The 17,943-nt window shown below is 39.0% G+C and overlaps 1 protein-coding gene across 1 annotated transcript in view; it reads left to right on the forward strand.

Moving 5' to 3' along the window:
• hmcn2 (hemicentin 2) overlaps positions 1-17,943 on the forward strand; it is an 80,937-nt gene that overhangs the window by 14,908 nt on the left and 48,086 nt on the right. The window contains exons 12-24 of the mRNA XM_015397759.1: positions 313-454; positions 3,200-3,327; positions 3,926-4,039; positions 4,124-4,282; positions 4,362-4,556; positions 6,924-7,019; positions 7,111-7,238; positions 7,332-7,476; positions 10,241-10,353; positions 11,553-11,712; positions 13,274-13,433; positions 17,316-17,443; positions 17,589-17,840. Coding sequence (XP_015253245.1) covers positions 313-454; positions 3,200-3,327; positions 3,926-4,039; positions 4,124-4,282; positions 4,362-4,556; positions 6,924-7,019; positions 7,111-7,238; positions 7,332-7,476; positions 10,241-10,353; positions 11,553-11,712; positions 13,274-13,433; positions 17,316-17,443; positions 17,589-17,840 — 1,920 coding nt within the window. The remainder of the gene's footprint in view (positions 1-312; positions 455-3,199; positions 3,328-3,925; positions 4,040-4,123; positions 4,283-4,361; positions 4,557-6,923; positions 7,020-7,110; positions 7,239-7,331; positions 7,477-10,240; positions 10,354-11,552; positions 11,713-13,273; positions 13,434-17,315; positions 17,444-17,588; positions 17,841-17,943) is intronic.

A 17,943-nucleotide genomic window follows, 5' to 3' on the forward strand; every position in this document is an offset into this window, starting at 1 on the left:
TCATCTGGTTTCCATTACTCCCTTAACCTTGCAGTCAGAGTGAGCTACTTCCTTCACAGAGAAATAGCTCATCAGCCAAATGTGATGTTTATAGATAAATGTGTTTTTCATTGTGGACATACTCTCAGTTAGTATTGAAAACAGGCAAATAAATGTGAAACTTTTCTGCCGTCATGATGTCAGATGTTTAATCGCCTGAAGTTTACTGCGGCTAATCTGGTGATAGGAAGTTATAAATGACATCATGCTGCCTCAACAATGCACTGACTCATCCTTGTTGCTTTGTTTGCTTGGGTTTGACTTTAATCGCAGAGGCTCCTTCTGTAGAAGTTCGCCCTCAGACCCAAAGTTTCTCCCGAGGGGATGAGATCCGCTTCGTCTGCTCGGCGTCCGGCTCCCCCCCCCCTCAGATCTTCTGGAGCCGTGGAAACATGTTCCTAAGCAATCAGCCGAGGTAAGGGAATGCTCAGTCTCTTCAACACCTCTGGCACCGTGGAGGACTGAGTCTATCATTATAATCCACTCTACGTTGCATTCCAAAGTATTATGTTTTAATTCATTTAGCTTTTTCACACTTTGCCACTTTATAACCCCAGTCATCAGTTTATTTCGTTTGGATTTATGGAACTGACAAACACAAAGTGGTGCATAATTTCAGAGTGACAAAAAAGTAAATCCTACTTTTTCTAAATCTATAAAAGGTGGCTCAGACATGTTTTCAAACACCCATTTACTCTGATAAATAGAGTCCAAATAGAGTATGAATGCTGCTCCTCTGTGAAAACCTCAGAAGTTTTTTAGTGAACAACTAGTAACATGAAGACTTAAGGGCTGGTTATCCCCCCGCAGCAGTGTGTCGCAGTGAGCTTGTCTCAGATATTTTTGATTTATGCCCTTTTTTGAAGCGTGGTCTGCGCTATGTTATTCCACGGCACAACGCAAAAGGGACAATCACGAACTAGCTGTGGATCTAGATACGGCCGAGGCGGTGAAGAAGTGGGGGAAAGTTAGTCCGACAACGGAGGGACATTGAAGGCGGAAAAGATGGGTGCTCTTGCGTTCTCGCGCAACTCGCTCTTCTAGCTGGTCCAATTTGACGAGTTGTTTTCCGCATTGTTGGTCATACAAACAAAACAAGTGTTAAGGTACAAAACAAGAAATACTTATAGAGTCGAGCGGATGTAGATTTGACCAATCAGAGGCCTCCTGTCTGCAGCACTGTCTGCTGTCGCCTACAATTTGGGAGAGGTGCAGCAGAGTGTCTGCGGCAGGGGCGGAGGGACATTTGCATTCACTGCAACACACATGCAGTGAATTTATTTTTTATTTTTAACAGTGTCCTGTCTGGCAATGTGGTAATAAGAATAATTGTCTTGATGCCAAAAAGATTTTACTTTCTCAAGTGGAGCAGCATGGCTGACAACCTGGTTTCTGAGTATAAATCAGTCTTAAGGAATAAGAATCAGAATGTCTGTATTTTCTTACAGTGTACAATAGAGCAAAATAAAATATAATACAGAATAGTAAAATAAGTAAAATTATAGCTAACATAGTGAAATTACACCTTCCCCATAAACAGTGTAAGAAAAGGAGCAAAGGTCAGGTAGAAAAGAGTGAAGTATAAAGATATCCTAAGCATTTTCTATGTCTGCTTCTGTCTCCTTGAACCCCAGTCAGCCTCAGCAGATGGCCGCTCACACTCAGCCTGGTTCTGCTGGAGGTTTCTTCCTGTTAAAAGGGAGTTTTTCCTCTCCACTGTCACTACAAGCATGCTTGGTGTGAGGGACTGCCTTCGAATCAAAGAGTCGATGCAATCAACTAGTTTTCCTTAGATGGAAACCTTTGTATCAATTTGACTGTATGATCTGGTGAACTGTAAAGTGCCTTGAGATGACATGTGTTGTGAATTGGCGCTATTGAAATAAACTGAACAGAATTGAATCATTCCGTCTATAATCTAAAAAGGGGAAACATATTAAGCTGCTGTAAACCTATCAAGACATGGTCAGCCACCTAAAGCTGCAGAGATCCACACCTCAACTGGGAGAATGTGCCAACAGGAAGTGTTTGGTTACAGTTAACCACTAGCAATTTGGAGACACATTATCAGTTAAAGTTATAGGGGAGGATGTTCTTTTTCCGAATGGATCATCAAAATAAGGGATCTTCCTAACTGTTAATCATTCTGGCACTTTCAGGTGTGTTTTTGGGGTGAGCTATGTGTTTCCTCTACACTAAAGAGGAGTAGGGAGGGGAGTGGTTTCCTAGTGGTTAGGGCACAGAGCTTGGAATCCTGAGGTTCTGTGTTCGAGCCCCACTCCCACAGACTGCAACTCTGGGTCCCTTAGCAATACCCTTTACCCCACACTGCTCCCTGGGCGCCTCACGATGGCAGCCCACTGCTCCCCAAGGGGATGTGTTAAATACAGAGTTCATTTCAGTGCTCTGTACTTGTGACAGTGTAATGACAATAAAAAAGCTGTTTCTGTCAGTGATTAAAGCTTACCTTTCTCGTTGCGGTTCTTTTTTAAAAATGGCCGAGGGTCATAAATGAAAAAGTGTCTATGAATTGTATGAGAAGAAGAGAACGGCTTCAGAAGAGACAAACTAAATCAGAATGTTTTTGGGAGATTCTTTCATGCAATGTGTAGACTGAAAGTACAGGTTGGGCTTCCCACTGATGCCTTAGTTGCAAAGTTTCTACTCGACAGGTAAAGTTTAGCACACTTTTTGGAGAAATCCAATTCACATCACTGCTAGTAAAACAAGGTGAAGTGGGCTCATGCATGCTATTGCACATGTTTGATAGGCATTCCCTTTTAAGAGCAGGCACAGGGTTGTGCATGTGCATTTTTTTTCTAAGTGGAGAAAATTTGAAAAAGTCCTTCCCTATACCTTTAAGATTGTGCACCAATCAGATGAGATCACACTTTTTGATCAATGGGCAAAAAACATCCAGTCACACTAATCTAAAGCTATTTTACACCTTAAGACTTGCAGCTGATTTTGTATCATTTTGCTTTTAAATAATTTGCTACTCATGTTTGTTCCATCCTAACATAACAAAATGGGAAAAGTTCAGCGCCATTAATACCTTTACAAGGCGCTGTGCAGTCAGCTAAACATTGTGCTGAGGTTTTTTTGAAACAATTAAATTTTATGCCAGACAAAAATTTTTTTTGTGATTTCTATAATGCAGGTTTAGAGTAAATAAGGATGGACTTTTGACTATTCGTGGAGCAGTTCCAGAGGACGCTGGGGACTACATCTGTCGGGCGACCAATGAGGCTGGGAGTGCCTCTCAGACGGCGTCACTAACGTATGCAGGTAATCTTTACAGGTGTACTATGCCATAAAAAGCCCTGCTCTGCCTCACACTGCCACATTTCCTTCCATCAGTCTTGATAATTGCAGATCAGTAGTGTCAGTTAGAGCTGTCAGTCTATCCTTGATAAGAAAAAAACTCAACGCTGATATAATATGGCAGCCTCCCTCTAAGGCAGCCATGGTGTTATAATGCCGCTGAGTCTGTATGTCACTTTTAACAACGCTGATCTGTCAAAACAGACATTTGCTCTTAAGATCTTTGCTGAAAGGTGCTTTAATTCATTATGATGTGCAGGGTTAGTTTTCATCAAATAGGCTGTTTTTGGCTCCAGGCCGCTTCTTCTACATGTCCCCAAAATGCCTTTTAGCAAAATTTTAGGTAGACTTTAAATGGCTTTATTTTCACAGTTAGCATCCATAAATTATACAAATGCAGCCAAAATTATTTAGTTTTTTTTTTTAAAATTTTCCTCTATCTCTCAATTCTGCACTACTTTCTGTTGCTCTATCAAAAGAAAAGGTGCTGTAATCCTTTAACTGTTTCTAACATTTCTATTAAGCTAAAGTCATAATATCTTGGTTTTTCTTTTTCCATCAGAGGTGCCCAGAATAGCAGTTAGACAGCAGGTTGTGTTAGCATCTGTTGGTGGTGATGCCACTTTGGAATGCCAAGCCACAGGCATTCCCCCTCCCCTCATCCGCTGGTTCAAAGGCAAGTTACAGACTACAGTGCATTCTTTGCAAGTTTAAAGATGTTTTTGTTTGTTAAAAGCAGCTTTTTCACTGGTTGTCACAGGTGAGCTCGAGGTGGGCTCTGCTCCTTTTGTAGAGCAGGATGTAAACCGCGGGACCTTGCAGATTCGCGGGGTGCAGGAAGTCGATGCTGGTCAGTATAACTGTGTGGCCAGCAGCTCTGCTGGAACCTCCACTGGCACTGTTAGACTGGAGGTTGGAGGTAAGACCACAGTTTACTGTTTTTCATAAAGATTGTGTTACTCTCAAACCCAAATAAAGACGAAGTCATTTTTACACAGCGGGCCCATTGTTTTCTGAGGCCCCGACCGACATGAGCGCTAATGTGGGGGAGAACATCACCCTCCCCTGCGTCGCCCGAGGTTCCCCACAGCCGACAGTCAGCTGGCGCAGGAAGGACGGCAGACAGATTCTTGCGAGGGCAGGCGGGGGCAGCAGAACAATGCAGATGGAGAGCGGCCATCTTTTAATTCAGAGTGAGTGAGCTGTGGCTCAGAAAAGTCTAATAATACTAGTGACGGCCTAGTGGTTAGGGCATAGGGCTTTGAATCCTGAGGTTGTGAGTTCAATCCCCCACTCCCACAGACTGCCACTCTGGGTCCCTGAGACCCTTAACCTCACACTGCTCCCCGGGCGCCGCACAATGGCAGCCCACTGCTCCCCAAGGGGATGGGTTAAATGCAGAGAATTCATTTCGTTGCTCTGTACTTGTGACAGTGGAATGATGATAAAGTTGAATTCTATTCTATTTACCCACAATGACTGGCATGACTTTGTTTTTTAAATGAGGATGGATTGAAAATGTACACTATAGAACATTACAATGGTGGCTCCTAAGCATCCTTCAGTATTAGCAATGCCTTTCAAACTGCAATACTAGATTGTGGGTTTCCTTCCACTAGGTTCCCAACATTTCTCCTGACTGAACTGGTGTAGCTGAGTCATCTGTAGGTCCACTTGCTGACATAAACCTTTTAAGCTTTACCCATCAAATCTTCTAAGGCACAGTCAATGTATTGGTCACTCCTCCAAAAAATTTAATTGTTCTACACTTGGTTACAAATTTATCATATCATTTAAAGGACCTATTGGCTTCCAAGTTTCCTGAATACATTTCTTGAGGTGTTGCGTTTTTGTAAATGTTGGTCCTCCAACCAACATTTACAAAATATGATGCGCTACAGTAGCGGCCGTTCAAAATGGCCCTTCCCAGTCAAAACCAGCCGAATGGCAGCAGAATTCCATCCAAATTCCAGCCACTGGCCTTCTCATGGACTTGAATATTTTTTTACTCTGACTCCACCCTTTCACTGAATTCCAGGGTCTGACCAGGAGATGACGCTTCTCTTTAGATCTTGATGTCCACAAATCATAACGGAAGGAATATTTTGATACAAAGATCAATGTTTAAAAAGGAATTGTAGGGGACCAGCCAAGGGCCCATCCAGCAAAGTGGGGAAATTTTGAATGGCTACTACTGTAACTGCTCCAGTTGGGATTTTGCTTTTAGACTTGAAAGCTTCCTCATATTTGCTTTTCCTACGTTATTAATTATCAGAAGCTTACAGAACCAAAGCATCACTTTCTGGGCCATAACACATTTTAGAACACATTAATATTTTATTTGAGCTTAAGCATTTACAGAGAGTAGTTGCAAAGGACTGTCTGATTCTGTATTTATAAAAAAAGAAACAAAGACCTAAAACGCCTACAATTTTTTATCTCGTCAACCAAACAAAATAAAAATAAAAATATGTGTCTTAATATATTAGTTAGATAAATCAACAATTTACAACACATGGCATCTCAATGCATGTTATAGAGACAGTTCAATCAAATCACCAGAGAAATTAGTTAAAAGTTTTTCTATCTCAGGTAAACAATCAGATTGCATAAAGTCATTGACCTTCAGGATTTGCCCGTCCTAGATGAGCATGTAGCGTTGATACACACTGGTCTGCATTGTGTTGTTGACTCTACAGCAATCCCTCACACAGAGCATGCATGTGGTAACCATAGAGAAAAAAAACAGGAAGAAACCTCAACAAGAACCAGGCTCAGTGTGAGCGGGCTTCATCTGAGGCGAGCTGGGGTTCGAGGAGACAGAAGCAGACATGAACTTTAAAGCACTGATTCATAAATACTTTCTATTTCAGAGAGGGTATGATAAATCACCTTAATAGATGGCTCTGTCTAAGAAAATAGCGAATTTATTAATATTCGGCATCCACTGTTTACTTTGACCTTTTAACCTGGTTTTCCATTCTTGGCTAAGATAATCCTTTGTTTCCAGAAACATAATATGAAAGAACGGTTATTTTTTTATGGACTGTTTTTGTCTGTTTTCCTTTGAGCTCCTGACTGATTTGCTTCATTCTATCTGTCGTATGGCTCTGATTACCACCTGTTCTGTTTACAAAAAGCCATACCTTTCGTAATGCACAAATCCACCTCTTCATTTTACTTTCATGCTTTTTGACCTGACTTTTAAAATCACTTATGCTGTTTTTCATTACCTGCTATAACCATTAGCCGGCAAGCTTAATACAAGCATTTAATTATAGGTCAATTTTACCACATGTAATGTCCAGGGAATTCACCAAGGAGGGTATGTGTCAGCTGGCTGGCAGCTGAGCTAAGCCCATTAATCCCTTTTTTTTCTATTTTTAAGCCAGTAATTACAGGGCCGTCAAACCAATAATAACACTGGTTATTGAGGAGAGGTCTTAAGAGCCATTAAAGGAGGCTTGATGTTGAATATAAAGATTTTTCTCAGAGTGAGTGTTGAAATGTACCTTTGCCACAGGTCATCTGTTTCTAAGGATGTATGTTTCTTACTGTAGGTGTCTGGCTGCACGATGAAGCTGTATACGTTTGTGAAGCCAAAAACCAGTTTGGAAGCATTCAAGCTGAGGCCAGAGTTAGCGTCACTGGACTAGGTAGGGTTCCAGTAGCAATAATACCAATCTAAAATACCCAATTTCACATTTTTCTGGGGTTTTCATTATTTTTTTACAACTCTCCTTTCAGAGCCTCCAGTCTTAGGCCAAGCTCCCCCAGTCATCACCACGGGGGCTGGTCAGTCCCTCAGCATCCCTTGCATGTTGCTGGATGGAACGCCTCTTCCAGAAAGACGCTGGTCCAAGAATGGGAGACCTGTATGCCTGACTGCAGTTGATCTTTTTTACCACAATTATTCTCTTTATGTTTTTAAGAGTTTCGTTGTTTCGCCCGTTTCCCTGCATCAACAGGTCCAAGTGAATGGAAGAGTGTTCATAAGGAGTGATGGCAGTTTGTACATAGAGAGAACTCTACCAGAAGACAGTGGGACATATGTTTGCACTGCTATGAATGTAGCAGGCACTGTAAATATTACAGTCAGCTTGGAGGTCCAAGGTAGGAAACTAATGAATTAGTAGTAGGCATGGGAAGTATGCACTCCATATAGGAGTGTTTTTGTACCATAGAACCTTGAACAAAATCATTTTCTTGCAATTCTCAGAGAGTCTTTACACTGAAGAAAATTTGGAGTATCGTTTACTTAGTAAAAGCCAGGTAACTTTTTCCACATAGAAATTCCTTGTAAATTTACTCAATAAAATCTAAGTTGATTTTACATACGGTACTAGGAAGAGTTGATTTAACAAAAAAAATCTAATAAATTTTACTGCCAAATGTATCTTATCAAAAAATGTACTTTTGTTTTGCTAGTAAATTTTACATAGAGAGGCACAGAGACATACAACCATGCATAAGTAAAGATAATCTAGAAAAGCCAATTAACCTAACAGTCATTTTTGCGAGAGGAAGCTGGAGTACCCAGAGAGAACCCATGCATGCATGGAGAGAACATGCTCCCTAAACCTTCTTGCTGTAAGACAAGTAAATCACATTTTCTATTACTGACCTAAATATGTTCAGGAAAGGGAAAAAGCTCTTAGTTTACTCTAAATTTCCAAGTAAATATTATTTACATCAGTTAAGTTGGGAAGTTATTTAAACATTTTTATTAATACTTGGAAATATTCATGAAATTCACTTGCCTTTTGATGGATACAGATTTATAAATTGATTCTAACACAGAAAATAAGAGGTGTCATTTTGAAGTAAAGGTACTTACATGTTAATTGCAGCAAATTTTACATAAAAATGTAAACTATTTACAGGACCAAAAAGTACCTTTGTTCAATGTATCCTGCAGGAGCTGTGCTGCTAGTTAATAATGACTCAATTATTTATCCACAGAAGCATCAAACTTCAGAATGTGATAATAAACAGTGAAATCAGACTAATACAGATGTTATATCCGGTTATTAGTTGGTGACCTGGGTGTAACTTTGTAGCCATATGTATCTAAATTGGATTTTACATAAAATGCAGCGATCACATTTCACAAGTTTTGTGCCAGAAGAAGGAAAAGGCTTCAGTCATCATGCTATAAGCATTGATTCAGTTATTGTTCTCACACATACATATGATAACATGTATAAAGTCAACCTTCGTGAAAAGTTTTTTCTATACAAACCTTTAGGTTGGTTTCACAGATGTTTCTTTGATTATAGCAAATAAGAGGAAAACAGAGCTCTAGTAAGGATGACAATGTTCTATAGCTGTAACTGACGCTCATGTCCCCACGGTTTTACCATGAAACTGAATTGAAATGAAAATCAATTATTTAAGATAATTTATAACTCAGGAAGTGTGAAAAAAATCTGCAGAATTGAAGTCAGTGCAAGATGCTGTGAAGGAGCAGAAACCACCCCCACACATCTGCCACCGTTCTCCTGTATGTTAGCTTCTTTCAGAATGTGTGAGAATACACAGTCTGAGGGAGAGCCGTGGTTATTTTATGTTTGTTAATATAATCTAAACTAAAATATATAGATATGACCTATATATTAAATTAGCTCATGTTTTTTATTTATTGAAACATAAGCACTGCTGTAAAAAACACATTGTTTACTAAATAACAGTGACTGATTGTGCTCCTTTAGGTTCCACACCATAACTATAGGTATATTTTATAACCACAAAAAGCTAAAATGTGTATTAGTATATATTAGTAAATGTATTGTGTATTATAGTTCTTTATAAAGCTGATCTAAGTATCTCATGTAAAACTTTAATACATAGAGACAGAATGAAATAATAAGTGCAGAAATCATAACTCTTTAAAACTTGGATATCTTTAACTATCTCAGGTGTAAATTGTGGTCATGTTTGTTTTAGAGTTACAACCAGTCAGTTGAGTTAGCCCAAGTTAAGCCTGTTTTGTAGCCATGGCAACCACACTACAGTCTTAAATTTAAAGGCAAAGAGACTTTTTTTTTTTTTTTAAAGATGTTTCAGCAGCTATCCTGGAGCCTGTAATTTCTATTGGCCTGCTCCTTTTTTCAGAAAATGCTATTTTTTTTTTCAAACAGAACTTCCCGTCAAAAACAAATGAAAAATATATTTTGTATAATTTAAATGAAAAAAAAAAGAAATTATTTGCATTATTTGTGATGCATTAGACATTTCTGTATAATATTTTATAGATTTACTTTGCACAACAGCATCTGCCTGTTTGTGTAAGTCGGGTTTTTTACAGGAATAAAAATATCGCGCTGATGCAAAAGTCTCAAAAACTCATGCTTCAATTATTATGCACTTGATTTTAAAAGATTATAAGTTTCATCAGATCTTATTCTGCCTGCAGAATAATCACAGTCTAGCTCACACCTCACCTGCTTCTTTATCTTGGTCACACCTCCTGATATTACAAATGGATAAAATCCTCCTCCTCTATGTTACTATTCTAGGGACGTTGGTGAGACTCATTTTGTGCAGCACAGCTGATTTGCTTATTTGCATGTTTACAGTTTCTCATTGCCAGACACCATCAGGTCCGATAATATGCTGAGTCAGTGATGAACACAAAAATATGTTGACGATTCAACCACCTGCTCTAATCACAGAGAGGGGATTCATTTACTACGTTCTTTGATGACTGGGAGATTTTGCTTGTAGCCATGTATTAATGGAGAGGGCATGTGGTTAATACTTTACCAGCTTATCATTAAGGCATACCTCAAAACCGACACGCTATGTAAAGAGGTGGAGGTATACACATGTCTTGCATGGTCAGAGGGCTGAATTTTACAACCTACTTCCTCCACAGTGCCCCCAGAGATCAGAGCTGGCCCATACCAGTACATTGCCAGTGAGGGAGTAGCCATAACGCTGTCATGTGAGGCAAGCGGAGTTCCCAAACCAGTTATTGTCTGGTCCAAGGTAGGTCATAAAACCCACACTGCCCACATTAGCTTCACTAACTTATTAGATACTGATGCATCTCTTAAATTAATGCATGTATCATTGACTAACAGTAATTATTCATGAAAGTATCATCACTATACAAGCTTTTATTATCCTTTAATATTAATAACTGATTTAATATTCTTCTAAAATGTAAACTATCTGGTTTGAAAAATCCTTAATATACAGAAAACTTGTAATACTAGGGCTCATAGGCATAACAATATGTTCAAGGGCCATTATATTGAAAAATATCTCTTTAATTACCGTGATTTATTGTGATTACATTAACATAAGTCTTATATTTTTTGCCCTTTCCTTTTTTTGTGTGTTTTCTTTTGTCTGTTAGAACACTCATAAAACCAACAACAATAGTTTGTGCAGCAATCAAGCCCTGATTGTATGAAAAGGGACGATGTAACCATGGCAACTCTACCCTGTTGGTATTCGGCTGGGGAAAATAACTCTGGATTTTAAAGTACCTTAGAAATTTAAAACCTCACGTGTAGCCTTCTCTCATCATGCGCAGAAAGCACAGAAGGTTTTTATCCATCCAGGCAGAAACGGGAGTTTTTTTCTTTCTTTCTTCAGGATGCAAAACATGAACTTTGTCACATTTTTCTTGCAAATTAAAGGAACGTAACGTCCAACTCCTCTGTTTGCTTTGTCAGTAATTAGTTTGATAAATCAGTGAAATTACTTCTCTGCAAGAAAACATTGGCGCACATAGTCACGCGTTTAAATCTAAGCCTTGAATGTAGCGACTAAAGTAGGGAGGAGCAGGGAAATGATGAAGACTAAAGAAGAGTCATGTTAGCTCGCGTTAAACTACTCTTAACCACTCAGGCAAGGTCAACAATCTACTGTTTTCACATACTTAACCAAATCTACCTTTTGTTTTCAGAGTCAATGCTTACATTAATCTTTTTTTTTTTCCGGGCAGGTAAAAGCAAGTCTGTGAAAGTATTTTTTTTTTTTTTTTATGTTCAAAGCAAGTACTTTCCCAGCTGGCTGCTTACCTCTCTGTGTATATTTCAAATAGAGAGCATTTCAACTGCTGGTCTGTAATTACGTTTGACATCAAAGGCTGAGATGGGAGCGTCTCTGTGCTGGTGTGCATCTAACTTTTACTGTGAAATTTGTCTGGGTGTTACGCCTGCCTGCCTTTCTTCCAGGGAAGACAGCCTCTTCCAAGGGATGGCTCCTCTTTTCAGCCCGGTTCTGATGGATATCTCCACATCCCCCACCCCACTGCAGAGGATGCAGGCACCTACATTTGCACTGCCAGCAGTCCTGTGGGCTATGCAAGCCGGGAGGTCCAGCTCAGTGTTAATAGTAAGAAATATACCATGACAACAAATTCAAATTGTCTTATAAGCCTTCACACCACTGATCCTTTTTGCATTTTGTCACATTACAACCACAAACTCAATGTTTTTATTCAGATTTTATGTTAAAAACAACATTTGGTAAATAAATAATATCTCTATTAGCCTCCTGTAAAACAATACTTTGTTAAAACACCTTCGGCTCTAATTTTAGATGTGTCTCTTTAGTCGAGTGGGCCATTTTAAAACATGACATGTTTCAGTTTTAACCCTTATAGTTACGAAGGTTAAACCTCCATCACAGTCTAAAATCTTCTGCTACAGTATGTCAAAATGGTTTTTCTTCTGATCTATAACTGATTTTTCTATTTAGCTTAATTCATCTCCCCATCAGCTCAGACCAGCTTCCCTTTCATTGCTGAAAAATGTATTCCCACAGCATGATGCTGCCACCACTGAGGATGCCTGACCTCCCAGAATCTCCTATAACGCTGGCATATATTTGTATTTTTTTTTTTTTTTTTGGCGTATAGAGTATTAATAACAAGTCCAGAGCCTATGTCCAACTTATGCATAATGCACGGTAGCGTAATGCCCATGAAATTTCACAAGCAAGTGTCTTGAGGAGGGCAGTAATGCGCCTGGAGGTGCACAGCCTACATAAAAAGATGTCTTTAATTGCGGTATTAACCAAGCTACTGTTTACCGCCTGCTAAAAAAAATAAATAAATAAATAAAAAGGAAAAGAAGAAGGATTGCACCCACTGCAGATTCAGCGTCATGTCTGGTAGGAACTTTGTTGGTTGTTGCTGTGGGCGTGAACGCAGGGAGGATCCATCACAGTCGCCTTCTCGCTCACGCTGTGATGGGGATGCAGTCTGGAGGAGTATGCTCAAAATTTCTCAACGTATTTGCCGTATGTCGACGTGTGCAAGTGTATGTAAGAGGGCTCATATCTTATACAAAACGTACCATAACTCATCCATCGTATGCCAGCAGTTTTTGCCAGACTTTTCATATGTCTAGCATACACTGGCTAAATCGTCAAGGTGTGACAGGGCCTTGTTTTTGTTTTTTTTAAATATATTGATTAATGAGTTTACTTCTTTTCTCATCCAAGCTTAGCACATTAATAATGTCCAAGAAATGATCTTCAATAAAAGTGCAAAAAGGATTCTTCCAAAAATAAGACCTTAGACCTCTTAGCCTGGTCTGTCAGTTCAGGTGGACAGTACTACCTTTGTAGGATGTTCTCTGTGAGATGATGTATTTTTTTTAAGCCTAGCTTTTGCCTTGATCTGTCTGCTGTGTTTAATGGTGCTGTTTAAACATTCTCTCTGCTCTTCAACAAACATTTGAAACCTCTAAGCACAGCTGAATTTATTTATTCAGATGCAATTTGCTCTTTTAAGAACAATTACCTCCTTCACTTTTAGACATTCTTCCAAGAATGATGGGCTACCTCCTTTTAAGTATACAATCTCAATAAAACAGATAATTTTGTGGCTGTATCAGAGGGCTGGAGTATCTTATGATTTTGCCATAACTTGTTTCTTCTTTTTTTTAAGCCCTTCCGAAGATAATGGGCGTTAGCGGCCATGACAATGTCATAAAGATGGCTGCAGAAGTGGGGACTGAGGTGGTTCTCCCCTGTGAGGCCCAGGGAAGTCCTTCTCCATTAGTCACATGGAGCCGAAATGGGTATCCCATCCCGCCCGTCACAGCTGGGTAAGAAAATAATTTTCTCTGGCAGTCTGTATTCAGCCACATTAAACAGGAAAATGACAAAGGTCATCTACTTTGTAATCCCAAGCAGCTAGCCAGCAGCTCTGCCAAATAGTATTTTAAGGACATTTTACAAAGTAAAACTGCCTTTGGAGAGAACTGTTGATGTTTATATGTTAATTGATGATGTCCTGAAAGTGGAGTCAGGCAGAGGCAGTGACAGTCTACTGAGAAGTGGTGTGTAGGCCTCACCCACAGTCTGAGGGAGAACATCTGGCTCCACACGGCCTGGTTCCTTGTTTTCATTCTCCACCTCGGGTGCAGACAGGCTGACCAATCAACGTATCGGGTAGATCATAGACCAGATCTCATAAACAGACAGCATATGGTGTATGTCTGACATGCAGGCTGGGGTAGGGTAGATGGGAGCACGACAGCGGCTGTGGTGCCGGGAGTCGCTCTGACTCAGTTACTGTAAGACTTGTGTGAGCTGAATTAGAAGGAAATAGTGGGGGTGGAGTGGGGGATGCCAGGAAGAGAGGAGGAATATGAAGCCCTGTCTGCCTGATGCTGGGATTCCCGGGAGTGTTTCAGCAGTAAAACAACATGCTGACTCTTAACTCGTTCTCTCTGATGAGAATAACACATCTGTGAGAACAACCCCCACATCCCATGGTCTGCATGTGTGGGACCTGTGGAAACAAGTGGGCCGTGTAAAGATTTGTTCTTTGCAGCAACACTTTGGGACTCTGGGGAAATGACCAGAAAGCGCTGATTGTTGAAATGAATAAAGCGAAAGAGCAGGGGTGGGTTTCCTTTTCGTTCCATTTCTATTTTAGTAGCTCTGTAATTAAAAAACAATTGATGGGGTTTTGGAAACAATTTCACATTATTTCACATATGTTTGCAGTGAAACAGTAATATTTGCAATTGTAATGGACTTTAGGCCTGAACAAATTATTTAAATATTCGGAAACATCATTCTGCAGGGATGCATTACTTTAAAGTGGACAGGGAAAATTTGGTCAGAGGAGGAGAGAAGATAGACTCATAACTGTCTTAGAAAAAAATCTTTTAGATGCTCCTGAGACCGAGGCAAACATTGACCTTCCCCCTTAGCTACAAAAATTGGAATTTGGTTTAATGGGTGTTGATTTTTAAAAATGAACCAGAGATGCACTGATCTGATATCTAGGTTGGATATCAGCTCTGATATTGACTAATTGGCTGGATAAGATACCAGAAGAATGACATCAATCCAGCAGTGTGATCCAGTCTTCATACACAGCAATACAGTTACAGTAAGGTAGCTTCTATATCTGATTTTATAATTCAAAATATCTAGTGGATTTTACATGAAAATGTTATTTATTTATTTTTGCTGCTAATGTGCACCTAATTTATTTTATTGATTAATAAGTAGAACTTTTGAATGTTATCTGTGCAAATCTGTTACCTTCTTCTATCACAATATTATTTATGCTCACATTGCAAAGTGTCCGGGTTGTATATTCAGCAGTTTTATGAAATTAAGATCAGATTTCTGTCCATACGCACAGCCCAAAATGGGAAAAAAAATGGATCTGTGCTTCTCTAAAATCTAAAGGAACCTAGGATAAGTGGTAAAGTTGTTCACAGATGCCTTCCATATAATCTTAGACTACTTCAGAAAAAAACAAAAACAGTCTGTAGATATGAAAAGCTAGTTGAGCAAACCATAAACGACATTTTTTACTTACAGGAAAGATGGTCCTGCAGAGTATTGACTCAGAGGGGCTGGAGTCAAATACATCCCATAAAATAAACCATATTCGTTCTTTTTAGACTACATCACATATAAAAAGCTAAAAAGCTTGTTTTTTGTCTGTACTATAAAGTTGAATTCATGTACATGTACATTAATATTAAAGATCATTACGCAATGCAAAACTGTTGAAGGGGTGTCAATACTTTTTAAATGCAGTTTTTTCAGTTTGTAACCAGTGACGATGAGGCTGATTTTACCCAGTAAGTTTTAGACCGAGATTGTGTTTCCAGGTAGTTGAAGGCTATGGGGGGGAGTGATGAATGAAAGACAGAGACAGCTCAACTTGTCTGGGTGTGAGTGCTGCTGAGCGTAAGTGCAGCGATCTTAGCAGGAAGTGACCTAACAGCCCAGTTGGTTCTGATTGTAGATGTCACTGCTTCTCTTGCTGTGTTTTTTTTTTTTTTTTTGGGGGGGGGGTCTAAGTATAACAGCATCCAGCCTTCTGAAATAAAGGGCTCTTTGTGCTCCACTTTCTGAACGTGTTATTGTTTTAACTCGGTTGCTTAGCAGACAGAGTTATCTAAGATAAATTACAGGAGTATGTTTACTTTCCTGAATATTGTGGCGTTATACAGCTGCACGGCTTCTGATATAATTTATCTTATCACAAAATCATTAAACATGGCTGCCGTACATTTAGCTTAACATATGTTTAACTCCTGCTGCTGTTTGAGTAACAAAGCATCTTTTTGACATACGGTTTAGTGTTAGCGATTGCCACATTCTATGGATGTTTCCATGGATGTTTATCTGGGACAAACATCCATAGAACAAATGGAGGTTTCAACCTAAACAGCGTTGCTCTCTGAGAAACAAAACATTGATTACGGCGACCTGAGGGACCTTGCATTTTTATCATCATTTGGCCAAACTTCTGACTTTTATAAGGTCTGTATAATTTCAGCTCTCAGTGATAAATAAAACAAAGTTTTGTTATCAACTGGAAACAATGAATTAATCTTTTAAGTCTTTGACCTTTTCGAGGAGAGATGTTATCAGGATTAAGCATCCGTTACCTTTTTAGTGTAACTGCTCTGCACAATTTTAAATGTGCACTATGGTGTGGTTAAACTCCAGACTTCCCTTAGGCCCATCTGTCAGCTGTCACAGATTACTTTTTGCTCTACACCAAAGAAGTGACAGGAAAAAGAGCCAAACTGAATTCTTTAGGATGTTTTTTTTTTTCCATTCATGGTTTTCATACAAATATTCATTGTTAAGAAAAAATATAAGAAACTGAACAAAGGTTGGTTGCAATTTATGGCTCAATCGATGGAGCTAAAGCGAGATCAATCCAAGAAATAAAGCCACGGCTGGAAAATTTATTGGATTTTTAAGATAAATAAAATAATACAAAAATTAAATTTTCATATTGCAGAGACATTTAATTGTTGGGCTTGTTATATTTAAGACAACCTGAAGTGGTTCTTTGGATTTTATAATGTAGTGCTGAATAGCTATGAAAAAACTGATAAAAACAAACTTATTTTTTAAGATATGGATATAATAATAATGCAGGTTTTTATTAAATAACTATATTAAATATACACAAAACAATGCACCTGAAATACCAGTAAAATTCATTAGGTTTCCTATTGGAGGAGTTTTCCTTATCTTTAATTTGAATATTCAAAATAATTAAATTGCAGTTCTTTAAAAAAGACATATTTAATGATAAGATGTTGAAAAATAAGTGCAAGTTCTAATTTTTTCAAAAGCTTATGGAATATTTGTAGCCCCAACCATATTCTATTTGGTTGGACTGAGGGACAGAGGGGCTCTGTAGACTTTTAAGGTTGCAAACCCCTGAGCTAACCAGTAAACCAGATCTGTGCATGGGGTAATCAATACAATGATATCTGGACTAGAGAGCTTTTAAAAACTATGAAATATATTTTATTGTTTTTCAAATGCAATAGAAAATTCATTGTGTTTATATCACACATATTAAATCAAAAATATGTCATATGTCATCATTGTCCAATCAAGTGAAATTTTCAAAAAACCCTCAGAATGATGACTTGCTTTTTATTTCTATAAAATCCCCATGATATCTCCTCTTTGCATTTGTCCCCCAGATTCACTGTTTTGCCTTCAGGCTCTCTGAGGATCACTGATGTGCGGCTGATGGATAGTAAACTATATACCTGCACTGCAGATAACCCAGCAGGGAATGTGTCCCTAAGCTACAATTTACATGTTCAAGGTAACTGGATGGAGATTCATTTTTAAATTCAACCTCTTCTGAACCTCAGACCTTCTCTGTCAATGTTTTTGTTTTAATGTGATCTATGCATTTTTAAATAAGGGAGTTTTTCTAGTTTACTAACTATATATCTTTGTGTTCTCAGCCAAACCCAGAATCCAGCCAGCACCATCCATCCTAAAAGCCATGCTCGGCCAAACAGTGACTCTGCCTTGTGTGGTCCAAGGAGAGCCGAGGCCTGAGATCAGCTGGTTCCACAACGGACAGCCTGTTGGCAAAAAGAACTCCACACCTCTAAGGATCCCATCTGTCGGCCTTGCTGACCAGGGCACCTACCAGTGTGTGGCAAAAAACAGTGCTGGACAGGAAACATTAGAGATTAAGCTGGAAATTCTTGGTGGGTACCCCAACTTAACATCTTTACCAACAACCAGAAGTTCCCAAATTAAGAGTCGCTGTCATCGAGTTATCACAGTGTTGAAATCATATGGCAAAATGTG

The sequence above is a fragment of the Cyprinodon variegatus genome, unplaced genomic scaffold (genome assembly GCF_000732505.1).
Source record: "Cyprinodon variegatus isolate N-32 unplaced genomic scaffold, C_variegatus-1.0 Scaffold885, whole genome shotgun sequence".
NCBI lineage: Eukaryota > Metazoa > Chordata > Actinopteri > Cyprinodontiformes > Cyprinodontidae > Cyprinodon > Cyprinodon variegatus.